This window comes from Ammospiza nelsoni, chromosome 5 (genome assembly GCF_027579445.1).
Source record: "Ammospiza nelsoni isolate bAmmNel1 chromosome 5, bAmmNel1.pri, whole genome shotgun sequence".
NCBI classification, from domain to species: domain Eukaryota; kingdom Metazoa; phylum Chordata; class Aves; order Passeriformes; family Passerellidae; genus Ammospiza; species Ammospiza nelsoni.
In genome coordinates, this window is record NC_080637.1 from 39,318,017 (window position 1) to 39,340,907 (window position 22,891).

Here is a 22,891-nt window from a genome sequence, read left to right on the forward strand (position 1 = left end):
TAGTAATTTCTGTAGTTTTCTGGTTGGACGAAGTTTTAATTCCCTGTGGATTTCAGATGATTGACCCAGAGAGAAAGCTGAGTCTGTGTGACAATATGTCTTCAGTTATCACTGCCAACACAAATAAATGGCTTCTTTCCAGCTCTATCATATGTAATCTGAGTGGGATTCAGATTTTTGATAGTCTTCAAAAAAACCCCACACATGAAACAATACACTGTTTTAAAAGAAAATCAGATTTAATGCTATAAAGCATTCTTTATCTTAGAGAATGTTTTTCTTTCCTCATATCAAAGTCAGGCAAGTGGGAATCTGAAATGGTCCAGCTGAAATAAGGACATTTTCAACTTCATGGCTTGATTATGAATTGTGCTCATAAAGATCTAGTGATATTAATATTTTAAGTTTTGTACAAAACACTGGGAAATCTGGAGGACAAGATTACATACAGATAAGTATTTGTTCATTGACAAAATACTGTAAGATTATTACTATGTATTCCAAGTCAAGAGACATAGAAAATATACTATTTTTTAGGCCTAAGAATGTTGAACTTGAGAATTGCTGGAAGTTTTTAGTGAGAACACAAAATTCATGCCTTCTGAAGGTCCTTACACAGCAAAGCCAACACCTTTGCCACAGTCAGACAAGTTAGACATTAACTTTCCTATAAGCACTTTAAAGTAAACCATCTTATGAGCTGCCAAGCTACTGCTATGTGCACTTGCTACTGACAAAAGTCTGACAGTTCAGTAGTTCTAAAAATCACTTAAATTCCTACAGATAGGTTAAAATGTCAAGCCATAGATGCCTTGCTTCTTAAACAAAAAGTAGACTTTTACTGTATAAAACTGTATAAACAAAAAGTATACTTATACTGTTGGATCCATGTGCCTTCAGCCCTGAAACACTGAATTACCTACCTGGGTTGATTATGCACAGCACAGAAATAATTTTAATTTCCTAATGACCAAACTGCATTTTCTTACTGCAAATTATGTGCAGTAAACTCCTCATTGTTAAAAATGTGAGAGGAGAGTATTTGAAAAATTACTGGAATGTCAACTGGGACAAGACTTTTTTCTGTTGTTTTGTGGTGAAGATAGGTGAATTCAAAGAAAAAAGAAGCGTAACTTGCCTTCAAAGTCTGCTTATAATTTTGACCCCTCAAAAAAGCCTACAAATGCTTCTGTTCTAGTCAAAGACAAACATTTATTTGTGTGCAGTACTTTGGTACAGCTATTGAAAGTCCTTATTTTTGTTAGGAATCTTTAGTTCTATAATGCTGCCAATATTACTAGAAGGTAGTTTCATCTACCACATAATGCAAACAACTTGTGTGATACAATGAGCCCAAGCTACATGTCTAAACATTCTGAATAAATAGAGTGGCATGCTTTCTTATCTTATTGCCTTCTTTTTCACTCTAAAGCTGTCCTTCAGTTGTCCTTCTTAGTAAGCACCTTTATTTCTGTGAATACTTTTAACTCCAGTGAGACTGATCTAGTGAGGCTTTCATAGCCAATTTCCTTTGTTTCAGGATAACTGCTCTAAAAAAGTATGTACCACAAAGGCATTCTTTATAGCTTTGAAATTAAATTTCCTGATGCTTAAGAATAAATTATTCAACAATTGCATTAATTTCATTTTATCTCAATTAAAATTTAAATAATTAATAATCATTTAATAAACTATTTTAAAAGCAATTTTTCTTTCTCTACTAAAATTATGGCAGCAATACAGTAGACTTTGTACTATAGAACATTTTTGTAATATTTTCTGTAAGGATGTATATTTGGAGGAACAGACATATAAAACGGGTAGTCAGAGTTTTTGAAGGAGTAGGTTATCTTTAAAACTTAATTATTACAAACTTTTTACTTGGTCATTTAAACAAGCTTTCTGAGTCTGAGTGCTCAAAATTTGGTTTCTAAATCCATTCAGAGGCAATTTTGACCAAGTTTCAAGGCCATCTGAAAGTCCTCTGAGTATAGATGCTCATGTTTCACCTTCATGAAACCTGCTGTGAGATCAAGTTAAAGATTTAATATGTATCACAGTTTTAAAAATTGACATATACAAAACCAGCCATGAACATGTGAAAAATGAAGATAAAACCAGGACACTAATTTTTAAAATCTTTAGAAAACAACCACAGCTGTGGTTTCTGTAGAGGCACACCAGTATCATGACTCATCTGTGACTCATTTTAGAGATCTGCTTCAAATGAGATGAAATTACACCTATTTCTCCTCATTGATTATAAAAGAAATATAGAGTGACTGAGAAGTAGGCGTCCGTGTTCAGTCAGATTGATCCTACCCTGATGCTCTGAACTGGCCCTTAGGAGAATGACATTGGGTCAAGAATGCAAAATGAAGCCTGTCAATGTGTGTGTAGTAGTGTGCAGCAAGTATGGGTTTCTCAGGGCCATATGAGGCCAGAGAACTGTAAGTGATCTAAAGAAAATGACAGAAACTGTAACTACGTAATTCATATCTGCTGATACCTGAGATAAGAGCTAATAAAGACAATCACCCAAGGTATCTGAATTTGAATCCATAAGAGAAACCAATCTTTAGGTACAGGGTATTTAATCTAGAACCTATTAAAATGCACAACATTGGTTAACTCTCAGCTTGCTACATTTAACAAAGATCTCTATTTCAGGTTGCTTAGTTATAGAAAATCCATCAAGTAAGTTTACTAAAGGTTTTTATGTTATGTGTTCATTGGTGAGTCTCAATGTGTGGTTCCTTCCTCAATGTTAGAAAAAAGCTCCAAGCTGCGTATAATTCATAAAAGCATGACTAATTGCATGGTAACTGGAGAAATGCTTTCTCTCTCTCTGGGGTGAAGCCTGCATGTCTGTGTTTTAGCTTGGGAAGTAATACAGGGTTATTTAAACTCCTCAAGATTTAAAAACCATGTCATTATGAGAATGAGGTCACTGCAATATTTTATGTGTCTAAAACCTTGCAATGTGTAAAATGTTTTCTGTCTGACAAAGAAGTATTATGTACCTTAGAATGCAATAACAAATTAATGTCAAAACCTCGCTTGAAATGCTGTTACCTATAAAAACAATCACAGCCTACAGTACTGTTAACATTAGCAAAATTAAAAATGTTGTGAGGGGGAACAACAAGGGGATAAAATGTTTCTCTTTTAAGTGATCGAAAATAAATCAAATAAGCATGCTGTAAGCAATTTCTAATTTTCTGCCTATAAGTATCATTTTCCATTGAACTGGAAAATATTGTTTATTAATAAATTACAGTTATATAAAAAGAATGACAAAGATATTCCCTATGGGTTTCTAATTCTTCTGTCTTTACTTTCAGGCCAATAAGCAAGAAATCCTTTCTACAACACGTTGAAGAGCTTTGCACAAACAACAACCTAAAGTTTCAGGAAGAATTTTCGGTATGTTGCTAGCAGTTGTCACAACATCGCACGACCTTCAGTCGTTTCATGTGTCACATTTCACGTCCATTTTAAGCAGGCAAGGCCATGAAGGACTCTGGCCTTGATAATCAATACCCAATTACCAGGTTGATTGTTTAGAAAGTAACAGTACACTGATTCTGCAGCCTATACTACAACCTGGTCAGAATTATTCACCTTAGTGTCAGCCAAAGATGATCTTTAGTCTCCAACATTTCAAGACCACCATATTTATGTTTTTACATAGCTAGTGTTGCATACATAGGTTATCTAAGAACAAGTAAAGAGTTTTCTAACATATACACAGGTGTATTTAACTGCTATAAATATGTTTGTTTTCCTGAGTGTTGATGACTCCAAAAGGAGAGTTAATGTAAATTCTGTAAAATTTTCAGGCCTCAGTCATACTGCCATGAAACTCAGGGATGTTTTTCTTTCATAGATTTTGGTGCAGAAAGTCAAAGGTTTGTACATGGTACTTTGGCTTTTGTTCCTCTACACGTAATAGGGCATATTTCTTATGCTCTTGAGAATAGCTTCCAAATGAATAATCTCCATTTCCTTACATGAGCAGATGAACACAGCCAGCCTGCATTTCTGAAAGGAGCCTCATTCTCAAAATATACATTACAGATAATATAATACATATATAATTCCAAATTTAAATCTCACAGTTTTCACTATTTTCATTAAGTAATATTTTATGGCTATCATATTTTTTTCTCAACAATAACTTCTTGTTATTTCAGAATCTTTATCATCATTATCTTTCCTAACACATACAGTTGTTTGCCCAAAAAAAATTTGCCAGTGTCCAGTGACTTTATTATTTTATAAATTTACCATGAATAATTTACCAGTTGGATTAACAAAAATGAAAACTTAACAATTGGCTTTTCTTTTGCTAGATATATTTAGATATATTTCAGTTTCCAAGAAAGCACTAACAAAAGTGTATAAATATTAATGGTATTACCTACAGGTTTTTTTTGCTATGCTCATTAGGTAAAATCGTCTGGATTTTATGATAAAAAGCACCATAAAATTCTCAGAGCAATAAAGTAGAAGTGTTATTTCACTTGACCAAAAAATGATTATAGTTACATTATGCATGACTGAACAGATGAAAAGTTTCAATATCAGTAACACTTTACATATTAACATTCATTACTAGAAGGTCCCTAGTATTACTTTCTTTAGGTGCAACCCACGTTGGCTAAGCCTTACTGCATTGCAACAGCTTAAATCTTAAACAATAGTGTTTTATCAAACCACAATCTGCAATCTGCTTAAAATTTAGAGAAATACAAGAAGCTGAGGTCTCTTTAAAATAATGTATATAGTCAACCTATAATAGACAGTTTTATATGTTATTTAAGTTTTCAGTCTTTTTACTCTCTGACCTTCAACTGCCATGTTTCAGAGTGTAGTGATATCTTCCCAGATGACTTGTCCAAGGGCAGGCAGAATTTGAAGGCATGTTCAGTCCCTCAAAATGAGTCTATCTATGTTTTTTGTAGCACATGTTTTAACAGATAAACGATAGGATTGGCAGCACACTTGAAATTATATTGGTAATGACAATGCTCAGGAACAAGCAGTGCATGCAATAAACAAGTAGACCTCATGATCTGTGTTGTTTTTGTCCTCATGCATAATTCTACTTTTACATAAATGACTTGACCTGAGGGTCCTGCAACATGTGTAGGAAAGATTAGCGAAGACATAAACCCTTGAACATGATGTAAACTCGTATCTGAAGCACATTACAAGTGGTGAAACTGGAACAAGTTTCCTGTGGAAGCTGTGAATGCCCTATCCCTAGAAGTGGCCAAGCCCAGGTTAGACGGGACTTAGAGCAGTCAGACCTGGAGGAAGGTTGTCCATGGCTACCTGGGGTTGGGCTAGATTATGTTCATGTCCCTTGCAACTCAAATTGATCTATGGTTCTATGAACAGCATAGTGCTGAGCTTGCTTGGGCTCTCCGTCTGTCTTTGGAAGAGTTAATTCAAGATTACTGGGAACGGAATATGAGGATATGATAATTTACACCAATAAACTGCTAGTATATTCCCTGTGTTGGATTTGGACTGTTTCACCTAACAGTCTTCCTGGACAATTCCAAGATATGCTTTGGTAGACTAGGGATAATTTACAATGGGCAGTTTGTGGACAACAAATATGGTTTGGACTTTTCCATCATGAATGTGAGTCTTTCTATTTCACTTACTCTTGTAATCCATGGACATTCCCAGTTTTGTCTAATTTGCCTGACTGACCAAACTTCAGTGCCAGGGCATCTTCAGGGACCAATCTTGGTTCAATCTTGGTGGACAGGACCTGTGTGTAAATGTGATGAGAAGGGAATCTGGACTTCAGAATGGACCTGGATCCATTTATTGTCAGAAAAGACAAGTTTAAAGAAACCATAGGGAGCCAAAGAAACTAATGATGGGCATCACCTCATTGCTATTCAAACTTGCAGCTACTTCCAACTTTCTGGCTGATTCCTGTGTCTCTCAATACATTTGGGAACTTATGCTTTTCTAATAACTGGCAAATTACTGAAACAGAAATACTTGTATAATATTTGATTTATGATAAGTTCTGCTCATGAGTAAAAAAACTGAATTCCTTCAAAGAGTCACCAGTGACACAAATGTGCTACAGTAAACAAAATGCCAATGTTTTATTTCAAAGTTTTATGAGTTTGCAAAGAAACATGGTTTCTGTGACAAGTTGTTACTGAGTCTGGGAACCCAAATACTCTTCCCCTAAATACGAAAATAATAGATAAGACTGAAATCCCTATTAATGCAGAGAATTGGTATGAGGCCTTTCAGCATTTGTTTGGTTATAGAAGCATCCTTATGAAAATAACAAGATCTGCTTCTCTATTTCCTCTCTACTACAAAGTGCTGTATAAGGGTGCTACTTCTACAGTAGTTTGCTGGCAAGCTAAAATTCAGTGGAGTGAGGCAAATGAGGGAAGTTAAAGTTCACGTGACACGGGATTCCATGGCCCAAAATACTATTCAAAACAGGCATTTTGTGTATATCCTTCCTTCTTGAAAATATTCAGTGACAGAAACTTTATGGGAGAGTTTCAGCTTTTTGAATTAGAGGAATTTTAACATCTCCACCTTTGACTGTGTTTTACACACCAGGATGACAAAATATTTGAATTAACAATGAGAGAAAAGGATTGAAATAAAACAGTCCTGGTTTTCCATTTTTCATTTCCTCTCTTATTTATTTGCTAGGAGATTCCCATTAAATTTTATTCATAAAAGACAGACTGCCTCAAATACCTTGGCAAAAGGGCATAATTAATACTGAGCCTCATAGTAAGGCTATCTGCCCAACTTTTGGACGTAGCCCATGCAGACGGTAACTGCTAATATTAAAAGACAAATTTGAAGGGATTTCAGCAAAATTTTGTATTGTTCTCATTCAAAGCAAAAAGTAGACCTCTTAATTTATACCTTAGATAGATAGATAGAAAGATAGATAGATAGATAGATAGATAGATAGATAGATAGATAGATAGATATAAAAAACAGACTTGTGAATAACATTTGTCAAACAAAGAAAAATTCTATTGAAATTAACAATGTATTTAGAATTCTGGATTTTCTGTATCTTCTATTCTTTTAACAACAAAGTCATCACTTTAACACATTTTCTTCATTAATAAGGTCTGAAATTGCCACTCTTTTAATCAACTTTGTAAATTATACCTGTTAATGCACACAAACATCCCCATCAAATAAGTTCCTCAGCATGAATGATTTATCCATCTCTGTTCTCCAGTAATAGAACAAATGGCCAGTTATGAAGCTGCAGTACAACCCAAAATAGCTCTTCCCACCCCTTTCACAAACAGTCCCAAGAACAATAATTAATTGCCAGTTGTCTCAACTTAATTGAATTCTCATCAGTTCTCATGCTGTACCACAAACACTCCCAAACTACAGCAGTCAGGAAAAGGCATTATTCGACTGAATCAGTAGGGCATGGTAACCAAGCATGTGACTTCATGAAAAAAATCAGAAAACTACAAAATGTGATAGACTGACTTTATCCAGACTTTTAAGGGTGAAAGTTCATGTAAGCTTAATTGTTCAATTTGACAGCATTGTCTGCAGCGCTGCATCTAACATTGCTGATTTAACTGGGGTTGACAGTCTGGCAGGAAGCTCTGTAATGCTTCCAGCTGTACTTAGAAATGCACTGTTGCAAAACTGTGGAGTTTTTCTACTTACTGGATGATTGTACCATATCTTAAAGTCAAGTGGAAAAGTTTTCCAACAAACATTTATTCCTTTGCAGGAACTTCCCAAGTTTCTTGAAGACCTTGCTTCAACAGATGCTGATCTGCCTTGGAACAGGTCTAAGAATCGTTTCCCAAACATAAAGCCATGTATGTGTGTTTACTGACCAACTCCTCCATTTTGCTCTTTACTTTCAATAGTGTAACAGATATTTGGAATGCAAGTGTATCTTTGTTTGATCTGTCTTTGAAATAGCAGCACAATCAAGTCCACATTATGAAATAATTTTCTGTCAAGTAATCTGTCTTTACTTTGCAGGTTTTTTTAAAGCCAGTTTTATTTGCAAGTAGCTTTTAACTTGCTCTCACAAGCTTTAATATGCAGGTGCAAGAAACTGTAGCCTCAATAGTTTCTTGGCTTTGTAATTCAAGCCATGTAGCAAACTCTTTAAAATTCTTCCTCATTGGTTTCCCCCCCCCCCCCTTTAGTAAGAAGTAATTTTTTAAACATATAAAATCCACATGTTTGTGCATTCAGCTACCTCAGGAGTCTGGATTTGCTTTCTTGTGGGTATGTGTACATGTGCTACAAAGGTTCCACAGAAGATCAGAGTGACTGTATGATAACTTATAAGCCCAGACTAGATATTATCACAGGAGACAGGAGTCTGTCTCTCTATACTCAACACTGCTTCATTTTTCAGTTAATAAGACAAGAAATGTCATTATTATTTTAGGCATTAGCTGTGATGTGAGATGGAGTGCATAGCATTCCTTGGTTAATAATGCTACATTCTGCGCTATTTACTTTTCAGAGCAGCTGTTCCTGCTATCTGCTGCCTTGTTCAAGACATATTCTAAGTCACAGTCACTAAAAATTTATCTTCATGACAGACAATAAGACATAAGCAGATATGTTTCATAAATATTTAACTTTGTATTCTAATGTTCTTTACCAAGTTGAAGACCAAACACCAAAATTCTGGTGTTACACACATGATATGTTTCTTGGATTTTGTATTTTCTGCATATCTGCTGTGGGACCAAATCAGAAACCCTAAACATTTTACTTTTTTTTTTTTAATAATGACTTAACCTTATATTTAAAAACCCCCAAAACTATATAAAAGTGCCAGAATCTGGCTCAGTGACCTAGGCAGCAAGTAAATGGAAAAAACTCTCAGATCCCTGACCCTGCCCTCTTATTCACACAGAAGTTGTGTGTACTAGGACAGCATGGCTTGGAGTACAGACTCCTTTTAGGTACAGAATCCTCCCATACATACATCAAATTGGAGGTTTTGGCTCATTCACCACTAAATTAAAAAGTATTATCTGCAGCATGTCTGGAACATTGAAGAAAGACCATACAAGTAATGGAAAATGTTTAAATTACCTTTGTAATTAATGTTCTACTCCATCAAATATTGTTACTGCTAATAATAGTATTTTTGATTTCTTAGCACTCCAGGAACACTTTTTACATAGTTTATGGTTTTTGAACCAATTTTTTAGTTAACTAGACTTTGCTTCCATAATAGATAATAACAACAGAGTAAAGCTGATGCCTGATGCTGGTATTCCTGGATCTGACTACATTAATGCCAGCTATGTGTCTGTAAGTAGAAAGTCTCTCATATTTTTACTGTATTTGTTTTCTGATAGAATATTAAAAAAATAACTTGCAACAAAAACAGGATTCTAATTTTTCTTTCATTCACTACAGCCACTGTTGCCATGACATTGTTCAAGTCCCACGGGACTAAAATTACAAGTTAAAAAAATATAATCTCATTTTCATTGCTGAGCAATGATTTCCAATAATAATCAAAACTGTGTCCAGCAAGTTGCTTTTTATAAATTATTTTATACCATTTTCATAAAAGTCAACAGTGGAACTCCCTCTGAGGTAAAATGTTTAGATAGGTTATTTGGTGTCTTGATTCAACAGTTAAAGTTGTTGTATATGAATAGGACAATGCAAAGATAACTGAACTGAAAACTTTCATAGAAATGGCTAAAAGTTTTGGCATGCTCCTTATTATTATGTGAAAGTTATGATGGAGGAAAATGAAAGTAGGCTTCTCAAAGAAGAAAGTAATAGTATATTTTTCATCCTCATCTTTCTTCACAGACTTTCCCATTTTCTTATTTTGTGCTCAGTAAATTCTTCATCTATATTTTAATCTCACTTTTGTCCTGTTATAGCTCAAAGTGTGAATTATAGTTATGCATCAAATCTCTTCTAGCAGTGGCTGGTGATCTCACATGAGATCAAGACTTGATTTATATTAAAGACTTTTCAAACATGTAGCGAGACATGCAGAGTGTAGTCAAAACAGACAGCACAAAGGAAAGTGGAAATGGTTATTTGCAGGTAACTAAGAGATATTACAGAGAATAAGTAGTAGAGCTGAGAAGATCTCCCTTTCTTTGAGCAAACAATATTTATTCCCACCATGTCTTTGTTCTGAGAGTTAGCAGATAGGAAGAACCATGCCGCTTGGTGCTGGGACTGCACAGAATGGCTAAGGAAAGCAGAGGCATCTTGGAGCATGGTCTAGTCTTTACTCTTCCTGCTACTGACAGGCCAAGCCTTAGGCAGGGAACACTAACAGCAACTTCCAAAAAGCTGCAGCAAAACCCAGCTACAGAGTGTTCCCTGCTGAGATTTTGCTTGTGTGCATACATTTTGGATGACCATTCATCAGTGAATAGACAATTCCAATGTTATGGTTTCTCAAGGCTGAAGTTTCACTCTTGATATGCTCTCACTTTTCGTGTATGTTGATGTGTAAATATATGATTGCATATAGCTGTAAACATGCAATATGTGTATTTACATATCTAATTACCTAGGCCTGTTTACATATGCACACTTCTCCTCTCCATAAAGAGAGGAAAAGAGAAGTCTTGTACAAATGGGAACTCTGCCGCTACTTTGACTTTCATTGGTTAAACAAAGTCAGTAACTGAACTGTGAGCTTTGCATCCCTGAATTACAGTTTCTCACCTCACTCTTAAACTAAGGAGGATTAACATACTTTCCCACTGCCACCTGTTCTTTATATTATAGATGGAGTAAGTAACAGGCAGCTGTGAATTATAGGGCCATAATTCCAACAAGAAGCTTTGGTGGTGCTATAAACCACTGTGTCAGTTGTTTTGAGCAATAAGCAGAACACTGTGATATTATAAACTGCAGGTTCTACACCATAAATTTATTGCTGTTATTGCTATTGTTGTTATTTTAGACTTTGTGTAGTACATAATAGTTCCTGTAGGTGTACTTCTTTTCTGTGAGGAACCAGATCCATGTCAAACCATGCACTCAGAGCATCTATAGATTTTTTCAATAAACTTCCTTCTTCCCAAGTTTTACACAAATTTATAAACTAACCAAAAAGCAAAAGCCAACACTAAAATAAAAGTCAACACCTTCAGTAGGTTTCTTGAAGACCTTTAATTGGAGATCATTTATTTCAATGAGCTTCAGCCCCAAGCAGATCCCAGACAATCAGCAAAGAACAAGGTTATTAGTGTGTGTATTACTTGCACTGGCTCTCAGACTGCTCCTTAGTTGTTTCCCTGGCTCCAATGCTCCTTGCACTATTTGATTCTCCTGTGTTGGCCACCTCTTGATTCAGTTCTTGGTGGCCTCTAGCTGGATCTGCAATAAGTATAATATGAAGGCTTAGATACTTTTAAATGGGAAATGATGACCTGATGTCCCTGTAATATCTCTGCTAAATGCATTTCTATTACCATGGCGCTTCCCACACTATAGTAGAGTATTGGTTCATAACTGGACTACCAAAAAAAGCCATTTCTCTTTTAGCTTTCCAAGGCAGCCTGCCGTGCAGTGACTACTGAGGCATAAGTCAATTTGCTTAGTAGGTCTGACAAGATTTTTAGCCTTAGGCATGGCAGATACAGGCACAACTATGACTCACATGCAAACTCTTTTGTTTCCTTGCCAAGCATTATGTATTAAACATTTTCTCTTTCTTAGGGCTATTTATGTCCAAACGAGTTTATTGCAACTCAGGGACCATTACCAGGAACAGTGGGTGATTTCTGGAGAATGGTGTGGGAGACAAGAGCTAAAACACTTGTGATGCTCACACAATGTTTTGAAAAAGGACGTGTAAGTTACCAGTGAACTGATTAAAAGCATTTGACATAATTGGAAATTCTGTATGTAGTTTCTGTCAAGATTATAACATGATAATTGTTAATTACTTAGTAATCATCTCTCTGCAGATAAGATGTCACCAGTACTGGCCAGAAGATAATAAACCAGTGACTGTGTTTGGGGATATAGTGATTACTAAATTGATGGAAGATATTCAAATAGACTGGACCATCAGAGACCTAAAAATTGAAAGGGTAAGCCAGCACTAGAAGTTGATAGAAAAAAATTCATCCAACACCTGAAAGAACATCAGATATGCTACTTCCCACCCAACTACTTCCTCAATATTCTTCTTTTAATCTTTTAGTGCATATGCATTGTACTGCCTGGTTGTCCTGTATTTTATTTTCATTCATGTTTTATTTCCTGAGAATTTTTGTCACAAAGAGCTCAGATATTTATCCAATATGCTACAAAGGGCCTATTAAGGTTACTGAACTTCTGGTGGGAGGTGAAGTTTCTACTTGGACACATTGGTGTCTGTTCTAGAAAGGAGAAATCTTAACCATTCTGAGATCAGACAAATCCCTTTGAATGTATCCCTCTCAGATTAAAGGGCGAGATTCTCTGGTGCAGCTGTTTTGCATTGTACCACCAGCCATTGGCCTCCACCCCCAGGAGATTCACCCAATAAGAATGAGAATCATCAGTATTACTCCTACTCTTTGTGCTGGGAAGGAGGAGCAGGGTACAGCAGAGATCTTCACCTTTGTCATGACCCCACAACTACAGTTTTCATGTATTGGAAAAATATAACCCAGTATTAACTTGGAGCAGGAGGTGGGCTCAAAAAGCAATCTGGGACTAAAGACCCAAAATTAAGTCAGTTTTCTTTTGCACTCCGAGAATTGATCTGTGTTGAAAGTAGTGCAGCCAGATCCTAGGACCTGAATTTGGCTGTGCTAATGCAGGCATTACCATCCTGTGGCATATGCTTGTGACAAAGGGCACACAGCAGGTGAGGGCTGGTCTCAGCAGTCACCCCATAGGGATATGCTGTGCACATAGTACAGAGAAATGGAACATTTAAAAATGACTCAGAGAAGATAAACCTTTTTTTCTGCTAAAAATAGAACATGGATAAGCAAGACTGGAAAAAGAACTATTTAGAATAAAAATGAATTCCAGTGAAATGCCAAGTCACTTGTGTTAACAAGGATGAGGCTGAAAAGAAGATAATCTCAATTGACTGGGTGATCCATTTACTGTAGCTGAACCACCCTGCACAAGAAGCTATGCCCTTTATAAGCAGGTCATTAAATTTGCTGTATTGCTGGTTTTAAGATTGTATGTCCTTTCACAAATGAGTGAATGCTTGATGATCTTCCAGTGAAGATAAAAAGCATATGTGAGGCAAATAAGTCAAAATCATTCCCATTGTGAATTTCTCTTGCATTTTTATGTTGATCAGTTTAAAAATAATAGTACAACTGCAAAGTAGTTGCTACACATAATTGTTCACCATCTTTCAGTATTTCTTATGATATGAAAGAAGCAAGTGATTGGTTCAAAAGCAATTTGAAAAAATAGAAACTGGTTCATTACACAACAGTTGATTAAACTGTAGTATTCCTTGCTGCAGGATATTGTGAAGGCTAAAAACTTACAGGGATTCAAAAAATCTATGTAAATTAGTAGAAGAAAATATTGATGAGTACCATTAAATTCCCATTTACTGTCCTCTCACTGAGGCAGTTCACAAGTCACAAACTATTAAGAATGGAAGGGATACTCTAGGGAACTACAGCTACATTGTTGTCATGTTTTATAATGCTCCCTAACATTTTTTCTTGACTGCTGTTGGAAAGAGCATATTGATGAAGACAGGCCTTTGGCATGATCCTGTTCTTTCATTTTTTACATCCTTCAAAAGTAATCTTTTGAAGTATTAAATCATAACCTCTTTTTTGAGGTTAGTGTTGCTGCTGCTCTCATTGAGAGAGCATGAAAGAAAATATATCTGTGTTCACCCAGTCTGTGTGTTGGCCTTTATTGCATTGGATCACTCTTAGTGTGGTTGCTTTTTCCTGAACAAATTTGTCATCCCAACTCACTAAATTTCTAAATGAGCCATAGAAATTTCAACCTGCAATCTACAAATTGTAGATATAATGACTAAAGTAAAATGAAGAGTCACTACTGAAAACACTAATATTTCCTGAAAGATGGACTTGATGCCATCCCTCAAAAAATGTGCCAGAATTTCTGTACACAGCAAATTATCCCTTCATGCCAGTAATCTTATAAATATTAGGTGATTCTAACTTTATTTTTTATGTGAAAATAGAAGGTTACATGTACCTTACTGACCCTTCTATAGCATTTATTCAGTAAAAACTGCATTATTTTGTATTTTTCAGCATGGAGACTGCATGATGGTGCGGCAGTGTAACTTCACTTCTTGGCCAGAACATGGAGTCCCTAAAACGACTGCACCATTTATCCATTTTGTAAAACTCATCCGTGCAAGTCGAGCACACGATAACACACCGATGGTGGTGCACTGCAGGTTAGTACATCCACCAAATCATCATTTGGTAGATTTGATAATAATAATGCACAGGGAAGTTGCCAAAAGAACGTCCATGGAGGCTGAGTGCACAGTAATGATTCTAGGATGGACAAAGGTGAACGTTTCTCTAGCAGTCCTTCTTAGTCCTTTATAGAAGGCAAAACACCAATGTCTAGCAGTCCTTCTTACTCCTTTCTAGAAGGTAAAACACCAATGTCTATTCTTGCATTTATGGAAATCCATTGAGGTGATGTCAGGGAAATAATTGCTCCAAAATTTACCATAAAGTACTGCTGGATTTTTCTCCATTTTTCTCTTTAATCATAAGAAGAGGAATAGCAAATGACATGTATTGGTTTAAATTACTTTTATTATAATTAGAGCTCCTCTTAAGAAGCAAGTATTAAAAATATATTTTAAATTTATATGTCGTATATCATAAGGAAGAAAGTATTTGAAGCCACTGAGAATGCCAAATAGAAATAAGGGTTTGCATAGGCCAGATTTCAAACTTGGATGCCTGTAAACAGTTAAAACCTATATTTAGGCTCTTAAATAAATGGTCTGGTGGTTAAAGGTGTTCAGTTGTCGTAGTTTCCACTGGTTTCATTAACACCTTTCTGTTTCAAAGGGTGTGTGGGGTGTCCTAAGTCTTAAGGAAGCCAATGAGTGTGACCTGCATTTTGTGCAGGTCAGTGTTCCCACTGAATGTGTGGGCATGCTCCATAAAAGGGATCTGAACTCATAGGTCTGCTACTGAGCCTTTGCCCCATTCTCACTTGGTGTGGGTCTGGAAATAGGTGGAAGGGAAAAATGGCTCTGATGCTACCAATCTTTTCCACTTTATCATGTATGGGAGTTCTTATTATTTGTCCTCAGTATCCTATGGGTGCCACCCACAAAGGGTAGTAAAGCCTTACTCATTTAATATTGCTATCTTTGATGAACATTTCCCTCTAATGCAAGGGCCAGAGAGACTATGACAGTGGAGAACAAGGCAGTCTTCGTGTTTTCAGGACACCTATATATAGTGAGGACTCTTTGCCAGGAACCCTATATTCTTTTCAGAAGGGAGATATGTAAAGGGGCCAGCATGGTCCTGATACTCCCCCTGTGCTCAAATTCTTGATGGTTATAAAGCATTGCTGTGTATTCTCATATCCAGCAAACTCATTCATTACTTTTGCCTCATTAGATATTGCAAACTCAAGAATTCTGCTATACATCTCTTGATTATCTGCAGTAATATACCCTACATTTATTACACCAGTTGCAGAGAAGTCTGATAGTCATTTGGAAACAATCCTATTCATTATAAGACCCTGAAACAAAACACTACCTACCAGCATGTCTTGCACACTCATCCTCCTTTTAAAAGCATTTTAATTTTTTTTGCTAGATCCCAAGTTATTTTGTCTCAAATACTAAAAGTATTACAGAATCCCAGTGCGATTTCACAAAATCTTGTGATTTTTTTTCCTCTCATTTAATAAGCTCTAGAAAACTCACAGAAAAGCTGTAAGATCTTTTTTCTTTTTCCATTCAAACAGGTTTGGGTCATATGAACATATAAATGAGTAATATCTCATTTATCTGATTAAAATGAGAAATCAAAAATTATGAAAATGTGAAATCAAAATCAGAAAATGGCTTAAATACAGATTTCACTTGATCCAATTCAGAAAGAAATTCACAAGATGTAAATACTGAAAAAAAATTAGGTTTTGTTTGAAGAGTTTTTCTTTTCACAATAAACAATTTATCCAGAATATTCTAAGAAAATGCTGAAAGCATTAACATAAAAGCTTTATTTTATCTTGTTTATCATGTTTGCAGTGCTGGTGTTGGAAGAACAGGTGTTTATATTGCACTTGACCATTTAACCCAACATGTAAATGACCATGATTTTGTGGATATCTACGGACTTGTAGCTGAGCTAAGAAGTGAAAGGATGTGTATGGTACAAAACCTGGTAAGACTTACCCATTCTGTTTTTCTGTTGTTGAAAAATTATTCATCTCTTCACATGATCTCCAAAACAGGACTATAAAGCTAATAACAATCTTCTGTATAATACATTTTCTACCAAATCCTGCTTTTATTTAAGCACTGTGGAAGTATAATGTCTGTATCTACCTAAGTGCACTTAGCCAGAAAAGACAAATGCTGAAAATAGCGCTATTTATTTTTAAACCTAAATTATAATTTCTCATTCTCTACTTAATTTGACTTAATTTACTTCTGTAGTGTATTTTTTTTTTTTTGTGCATGCATGTGTGGCATAGTCCACCAAACTTTAAAATATTCATTTACCTTTGAACTCATTATTAATTCCTTGATTATTTTTCAATCACTTCAAATAAAATAGTACATATGGATGGATTTAATCACAGATTTCAAATTGTTCAAAATCAATGGTGGGTTTTGGGTCTAGAAAAAGTACATTTACAGCACTTATTTTGTATGGACAGTAGTCAGTGATGACCTGCTGGTGAGTAAGACTTCCTTCTGCTGTATCTGGAATTCTGAGGACATGTAAAGAAATAATATTAGAATTTAAAGCTGATCCTAAATGCCCAGTGGACAGAAAGCAGCTTTGTTTGGATAAGGCTTCTGGCATAAGTCTCCTGCTGGCCAGATCTAACCCAGGGCAGCCTGAAGCTTTAGAGTCCACAGCATGACTTACCAACTTCTCAGTATGGATGAGTAATTTCAGGATGAACTTCCACATGGCGGATGGATTTAAATTGATTTTAATATAGGGAGACTTGCTCCATTTGGAGTGAAATTCTGGTATTCCAAATCACATCAGAATATGTAAAAAGTGAGTCAGAATACACAAAGCAGTTAGTCCTTCTTCAGAAGATTTTATGGGACGTTCTGGTGATATTCTGACATGATGTATCTTGTAAGGTGCAGTCTGGATATCATGTGCTCTAAATTTTCCCTTTTGAAGTTTTGATGCAACTAAACAATTGCCAGTACTTTCTTGTGATGATGCATTCTGGGAATACTTTTTGGTTCTTGTTTTACTTTTTTGACTAGAAGTAGAATCATCAAGAAATAAATCAAAGGCTGGAGGGCAATTTAATGGGAGCACTCACAAAAAAAATCTTGAAACAGTGAGACATTCAATAATATCATTTTATATTTTTAAAACATACATCATTTTTCTGTATCTCTTCATTTGAATGTTTTGACAGGGGCTAGGAAAAGGTGTGCCAAAATGCAGTACAAGATGATGGTGTCAGAGTTCAGATTTTCTAACAAATCAAGTATCCATCTGTATGCTAGCTGCAACATTCTGAGATAGCCTGTTCTCTGTCCAGGTCATTTCTAGCTCATATTTGCAAGACTACAAAAGTCAGATCAGCAACAGAACTTGCCCAAAGGGAATCAAGCTTGTAAAGTTTTATGGTAGATTCAAAAGTCAAGCTGTTTGAGAATTCTCTTATAAAACACTGTTGAGTTGCCTATTAATCAGCTTTTATGTGATCAGCACATAAGAAATAAAAGAGAGGAGCAATTCCTTCCCAGAACTCAGTATAGAAATCCCTTAGTCAAACTGTCTTTAAGATCTATGAGTAAGATAAATAAAAGCTGATTGCTCTTAGACCTGTATTTTGCTTGTTTATAGTTTCAAAATAATAAATAATATTCCTTTTGTTAACAAAGTCACAATATGTTACTGTAACCAATGGATGAGAATAGTTAAGACTGTTTCTAACTGAGAAAATATCTAGTTAGACATAAATAGCCCAGGTAGCCTGCTTCACTCTCCCCTGGCAAACCCAGAAAGATTTTTATTTCTACATCATTAGAAGTTGCTGTATGTCTGCAAGAGATTACAGAGCTTTCAGAGGCTGCATTCTGAACTGGAATAACCAATCTAAACTCCACTGAAATTTAAGACCTTCATTCTAGAAATCCATTCTTGTTCAGCAAACATTTCAAAGTTTATCTTCTTGCCAAATACAAGGGCTGGTTTGAAGTAATGTCATGCATTTATTTCACTAAGAAAGTTATTGAAAGGTGTAATGGTGCTGAATGCTTCAGAGGACCTGTGAAAAGCTGTTTTAATTACCCACCGTTCTGGATCTGTGGCAGTAACTCTTATCTATGTAAGCAAATTTCTCTCATATATCTGAGATACTTGAATTGCAAATTGATTGGTGTTCTGAAACAAAATAGCAATTATTGAGCCAAAAAATTACATAAATATTTTTATCTGTGCAAAAGTCAAGGGTAAGAGTATGATTTTGGTGCAGATATTCCAAATCCATCTCAACAAGGTCCTGGGCAAAATGTTTTAGCTGACCCAGCTTGAGCAGTGGGTTGTTGCACCAAGTGGTCTCAAGAGGTCTCTTCCAATCTGAATGTATCTGGCTTATTTTCTGCATCTACATATACAGTACTCTTCCTATGTGAATATATGTTTAATCAATTTATTATATTTCTATCTATTTTCATTCCTTTATTTCATTCTTACATTTCCTTATTTTGTTTTCTTCTTTTCAGACTTTATGTCCTTAAAAGTATCAAACTAACTTTAGTTGCCTGCTCTTTGTGTTGTCATATGTTAAAAATGAGGCTTGGGAAGTATCACTCAAAACACTGGGTTGATTTGCTCCTAGCACTGGTGCAATCTCATAGAACATATAGGTTTAGTTTTACTTGAACTTCTGCATTTGAGTGCACCCTGCTGGTTTTCTCTATGGTAGAAAGAGGAAATTTTTCTTATCTAGATATTACATTCATGTGGTTCAGTTTCTTCAGCCTGCATCTCGTGGCAAAATGCCTTTTCATATTAAAAACATCCACAGAAAATTGTGGAGTAGTCTGTTAGTCTCAGTAATGGTCAGTCTAATTTCATATATTTTACTATTCATAAGGATTAATATGTTTTGGCAAATTTAAAGCATTATGTTTCATAATAATTGAAATCAGATCAGCCATATACAATATGGTCACCAAAGTACTGAGATTGCTGAGTTAAACTGCAGTTTCTTTGAGATTTTCTAGGTGTTATAGAAAAAGATAAAGCCTTTTTGGTATTACCAGTAGATTTTTCTTCTAATCAAGCATCTTTAAATTCACATTTTGCAGGCACAATATATATTTTTGCATCAATGTGTATTGGATCTGTTGACAACCAAAGGAAGTAGTCAGCCCTTATGTTTTGTAAATTATTCAGCACTGCAAAAGATGGACTCTCTGGATGCCATGGAAGGTAAGGAGATACAGACTGTGTCCAAATTATTTTTTCACAGCAGGTGCAATGACTTTTCCAGACTGAGAAGCAGCAAAAAAGTCCTTTGACATGCATTTTTTGCTTTAAAAATATAAATATCTAGCCTTTTGCTGCTCTTTATTCCCCCTGACAATAATGGTCATTGCTAAAGTTTCCCCACGTTTTTCCATGCAAGATCTTTTAAATTCAGTGAAAAACAGTTATCTGCCATAAGTTACTATTTGTTTACAAGGTAGGCTAATTTAATATATCTGTTTCTTCTGCAGGTGATGTGGAGCTTGAATGGGAAGAAACAACCATGTAAATACTGGGAGTAAATATTACAGAAAAGGAGATTTTGAAAATCAAAGTAATATTTTTCTAAGCACAGGGGCCAAAGAGAATTCCCCTATTTTGTTGATTAAAGGAAACACAGATGATTGAGACATCTTTTCTTCTATCAATGTGCCTTCATAAATAAGTTAAAGTACTTTATTCAGAACACTGAGAATAATGGTTTGGAGTACTTTTGCACAAACTGCACTTCTGGTGTTATATAAATAGTGCATTCAGTATGTATTTAAAGTGTATTTGAACATATTCCTTTTTTCTAAACTATCTTTGTAAAAGAAAAATGAGCCAAATAGGATGTAAAAATTTAATATTTCCATTGAACCTACTTTGGTGTGAATTTGCTGTGTTCTGTGTGTTTTGGTTTTAAGTAAAAGCTAAGGTTTCTTTACTCATTCTTGATAGATTGGCTTCAGTGTTGTCAGTTCTTGCAGATTAATTCCAAGACCATCACAATGATCTTTACCTAACTGTATGTTCTTGTGTTTTGAATATTTTTTTTACAAGTGGTAGTACATCAGCTCATGATCCTGAACAGCTGAAGAGTCACCTTCTGACATGGGGAGGATTATTCAGCTTTTACACAGCACACAGTAGCTCTTCGGGGACACTTGGGGCTATTTAAACTATTTTATAATCAGCAGGTTGGGTTTTTTTAAATACATAATGATGATTGCATATGTTCTGGGCAGAAAAAAAGTGTTTTACATTCCTGCTACTTTTTCAAGCAGATAAAACAAAGTAAAACTATAAATCCATTATCTGTTATAGTGAATGCTAGATTGACTTATGTAATAGAATGCTTCAAATTCATTCACCTTTCTTGAATATATCACTATTCAGCATTTTGAAAGGTTGCTCAAAATTTAGTATCAATGTATTTTATAACATGATTGTCAAGTAAAAATGTTTTTGCACCTTCCTCAGATTTGGGAAATCACTGCAGACACTGAAAATTATGGGAGTAAATATCTGGAGATTTAATAAGAGAAAACATCTTCCACTCCCAATGATGATGATATGATAATTATTGGTATTATTGTAAATAGATCTGAAACACGAATGAGAGAGGCAGGAAGCTTGTATCTGAGAATGAAAGCAAAAATTAGTAGATTAGGAAGACCAGAGAGATAATGAAACTGTGTGCCCTGGTTTTACATGGAAGTGGCAGTATTCAATTGATATTATTGGGTGGAAGGGTGGATTGCTAAGTTTTTCTCAGGTAAAGAAATGTATCATCATTCTGAATAACAACAAAACTGTGACCTTAATATGAGATGCAAAACATAATAGCAAAGAGACTTTGGAACTGCCATCTTATATATTGTGTTTAGACAGAAGAAGTCAAAAGCTGTCTTGTTGAGGCATCAAGCTCAGGGAAGTCAGACAAAACTCTTTAGAACCCTGAAATATGTACTTGAGGGGCTGTTCTTGTGTGCACACACTCTGAACAGAATATCCAGTGAACAAACATTTCCATTTCTTCACTGTAACTTCCAGACAGAAATGCTATGCAGAAGGTAACGTGGTATTTTCTCAGAACCAAACCACGGTGTTTTTAGAAACTGGCAAGGATGGTACAGTGAAGACCCTTTGTAATTTTGCAGAAAGTGCCAAATATCTAAAATGAAAATTAAAAGACAACATTCAAGAAGGTAGAAGTGGTCTACAGAGATATTTGGGCAATCTGTCTTTTAGGAAGATCAACGGTATTGTAAACATCACCTGTCAGGCTCAAAAGAAAACAATGCCTTTTAAAGCTTGATAGGGGGAGAGAGAGGTGATGTCCACAGCTGTTCAAGTCTCTGGCAAAGCATTCGGTGCAGCTCTAGTTTCATTTGGTTCCTATGAAACATGTGTTCTTCATTTATTATACATGTACTTTAAAGTATTCTGACAAATTGCTTATAGGGACTTACAGATGTTTTTCATGATTTGTGGTTGTACTTGGTAGCAGTGCAGGGAGCCCTGTGATAAATTGACATTATAGAGTCATAATCTTGTATAGTCTTATATCCACAATGGTGGAATATCTGCAGGAAAAAGCTAAGCCTTATGCAACTCAGAGATGCAACTCCAGAAGTTCTAAATGTGCTAAAGGGTCCTCTGGCTTTTATAAAATACTTAATGGTGAAGATTCTATACACTCCTTTAGGGGACCTGCCTATGATTATACTGTGGCTTACACTGCATTCAGGAACAAGCTTGCCTGACAGAAAGTGGGACTCCCTTTTCTCTATGAGAAGCAATTCAGGTACTTTTCTGTGCAATTTGACATAAGCAATCTGATATATGCTACCTTGATGCATTTGCATTTTCTCCAGGGTAAAAGATAATATTCAGCATGAACTGGCCACAGTTCATAAGGTACATGGTCAGGGAAAGAAGTATCTCCCAGCAATTCTCTCCAAGTACTGGTTCTTAGTAGTTTGAACCTTCCTGTGTGTCTGCCAATGCTTTATAGGGATGGAGGAGCACCCATATATCAAGAAATTCCTCCAGATCTCAGTTCAGTTATGAAGGAAGAATTTGCACAGAGTCTCTTGTCTTCCATCCCTCCTTCCCTTTTGAAATGACCTTTCCCTATGGTGGTGCTACTGACAGCACCACAGAGCTGAAGTCAAGCAGAATTTGTCCAACTGCTATTTTAAAAATATATTTTTATATATGAAGCAGCCCATCAATTCATTTTTAATGTCCCCACTCAATTTTCTACAAATTCTTGGCACTACTAATATAGCAAGAGTGTACTCTGCCAAAATTAGAAATTGAATGAATAAAAACTGGAGAAAAAAATCAGAAATTCTTCAGGATGATTGAAATTAGGTCACACTGTATTAAATTATCTGGGAAATTTCTAGAGACTCAGATATCTCCATACA

At 35.5% G+C, this 22,891-nt stretch overlaps 1 protein-coding gene across 1 annotated transcript in view; it reads left to right on the forward strand.

Moving 5' to 3' along the window:
* PTPRQ (protein tyrosine phosphatase receptor type Q) overlaps positions 1 to 20,253 on the forward strand; it is a 99,480-nt gene extending 79,227 nt beyond the window's left edge. Inside the window, exons 36-45 of the mRNA XM_059472321.1 lie at positions 2,671 to 2,697; positions 3,345 to 3,426; positions 7,781 to 7,871; positions 9,263 to 9,339; positions 11,734 to 11,868; positions 11,985 to 12,110; positions 14,277 to 14,425; positions 16,265 to 16,400; positions 19,535 to 19,658; positions 19,946 to 20,253. Of these exons, the coding sequence (XP_059328304.1) occupies positions 2,671 to 2,697; positions 3,345 to 3,426; positions 7,781 to 7,871; positions 9,263 to 9,339; positions 11,734 to 11,868; positions 11,985 to 12,110; positions 14,277 to 14,425; positions 16,265 to 16,400; positions 19,535 to 19,658; positions 19,946 to 19,983 (985 nt within the window). The 3' untranslated portion in view covers positions 19,984 to 20,253. The remainder of the gene's footprint in view (positions 1 to 2,670; positions 2,698 to 3,344; positions 3,427 to 7,780; positions 7,872 to 9,262; positions 9,340 to 11,733; positions 11,869 to 11,984; positions 12,111 to 14,276; positions 14,426 to 16,264; positions 16,401 to 19,534; positions 19,659 to 19,945) is intronic.
* Positions 20,254 to 22,891: the final 2,638 nt, after the last annotated feature.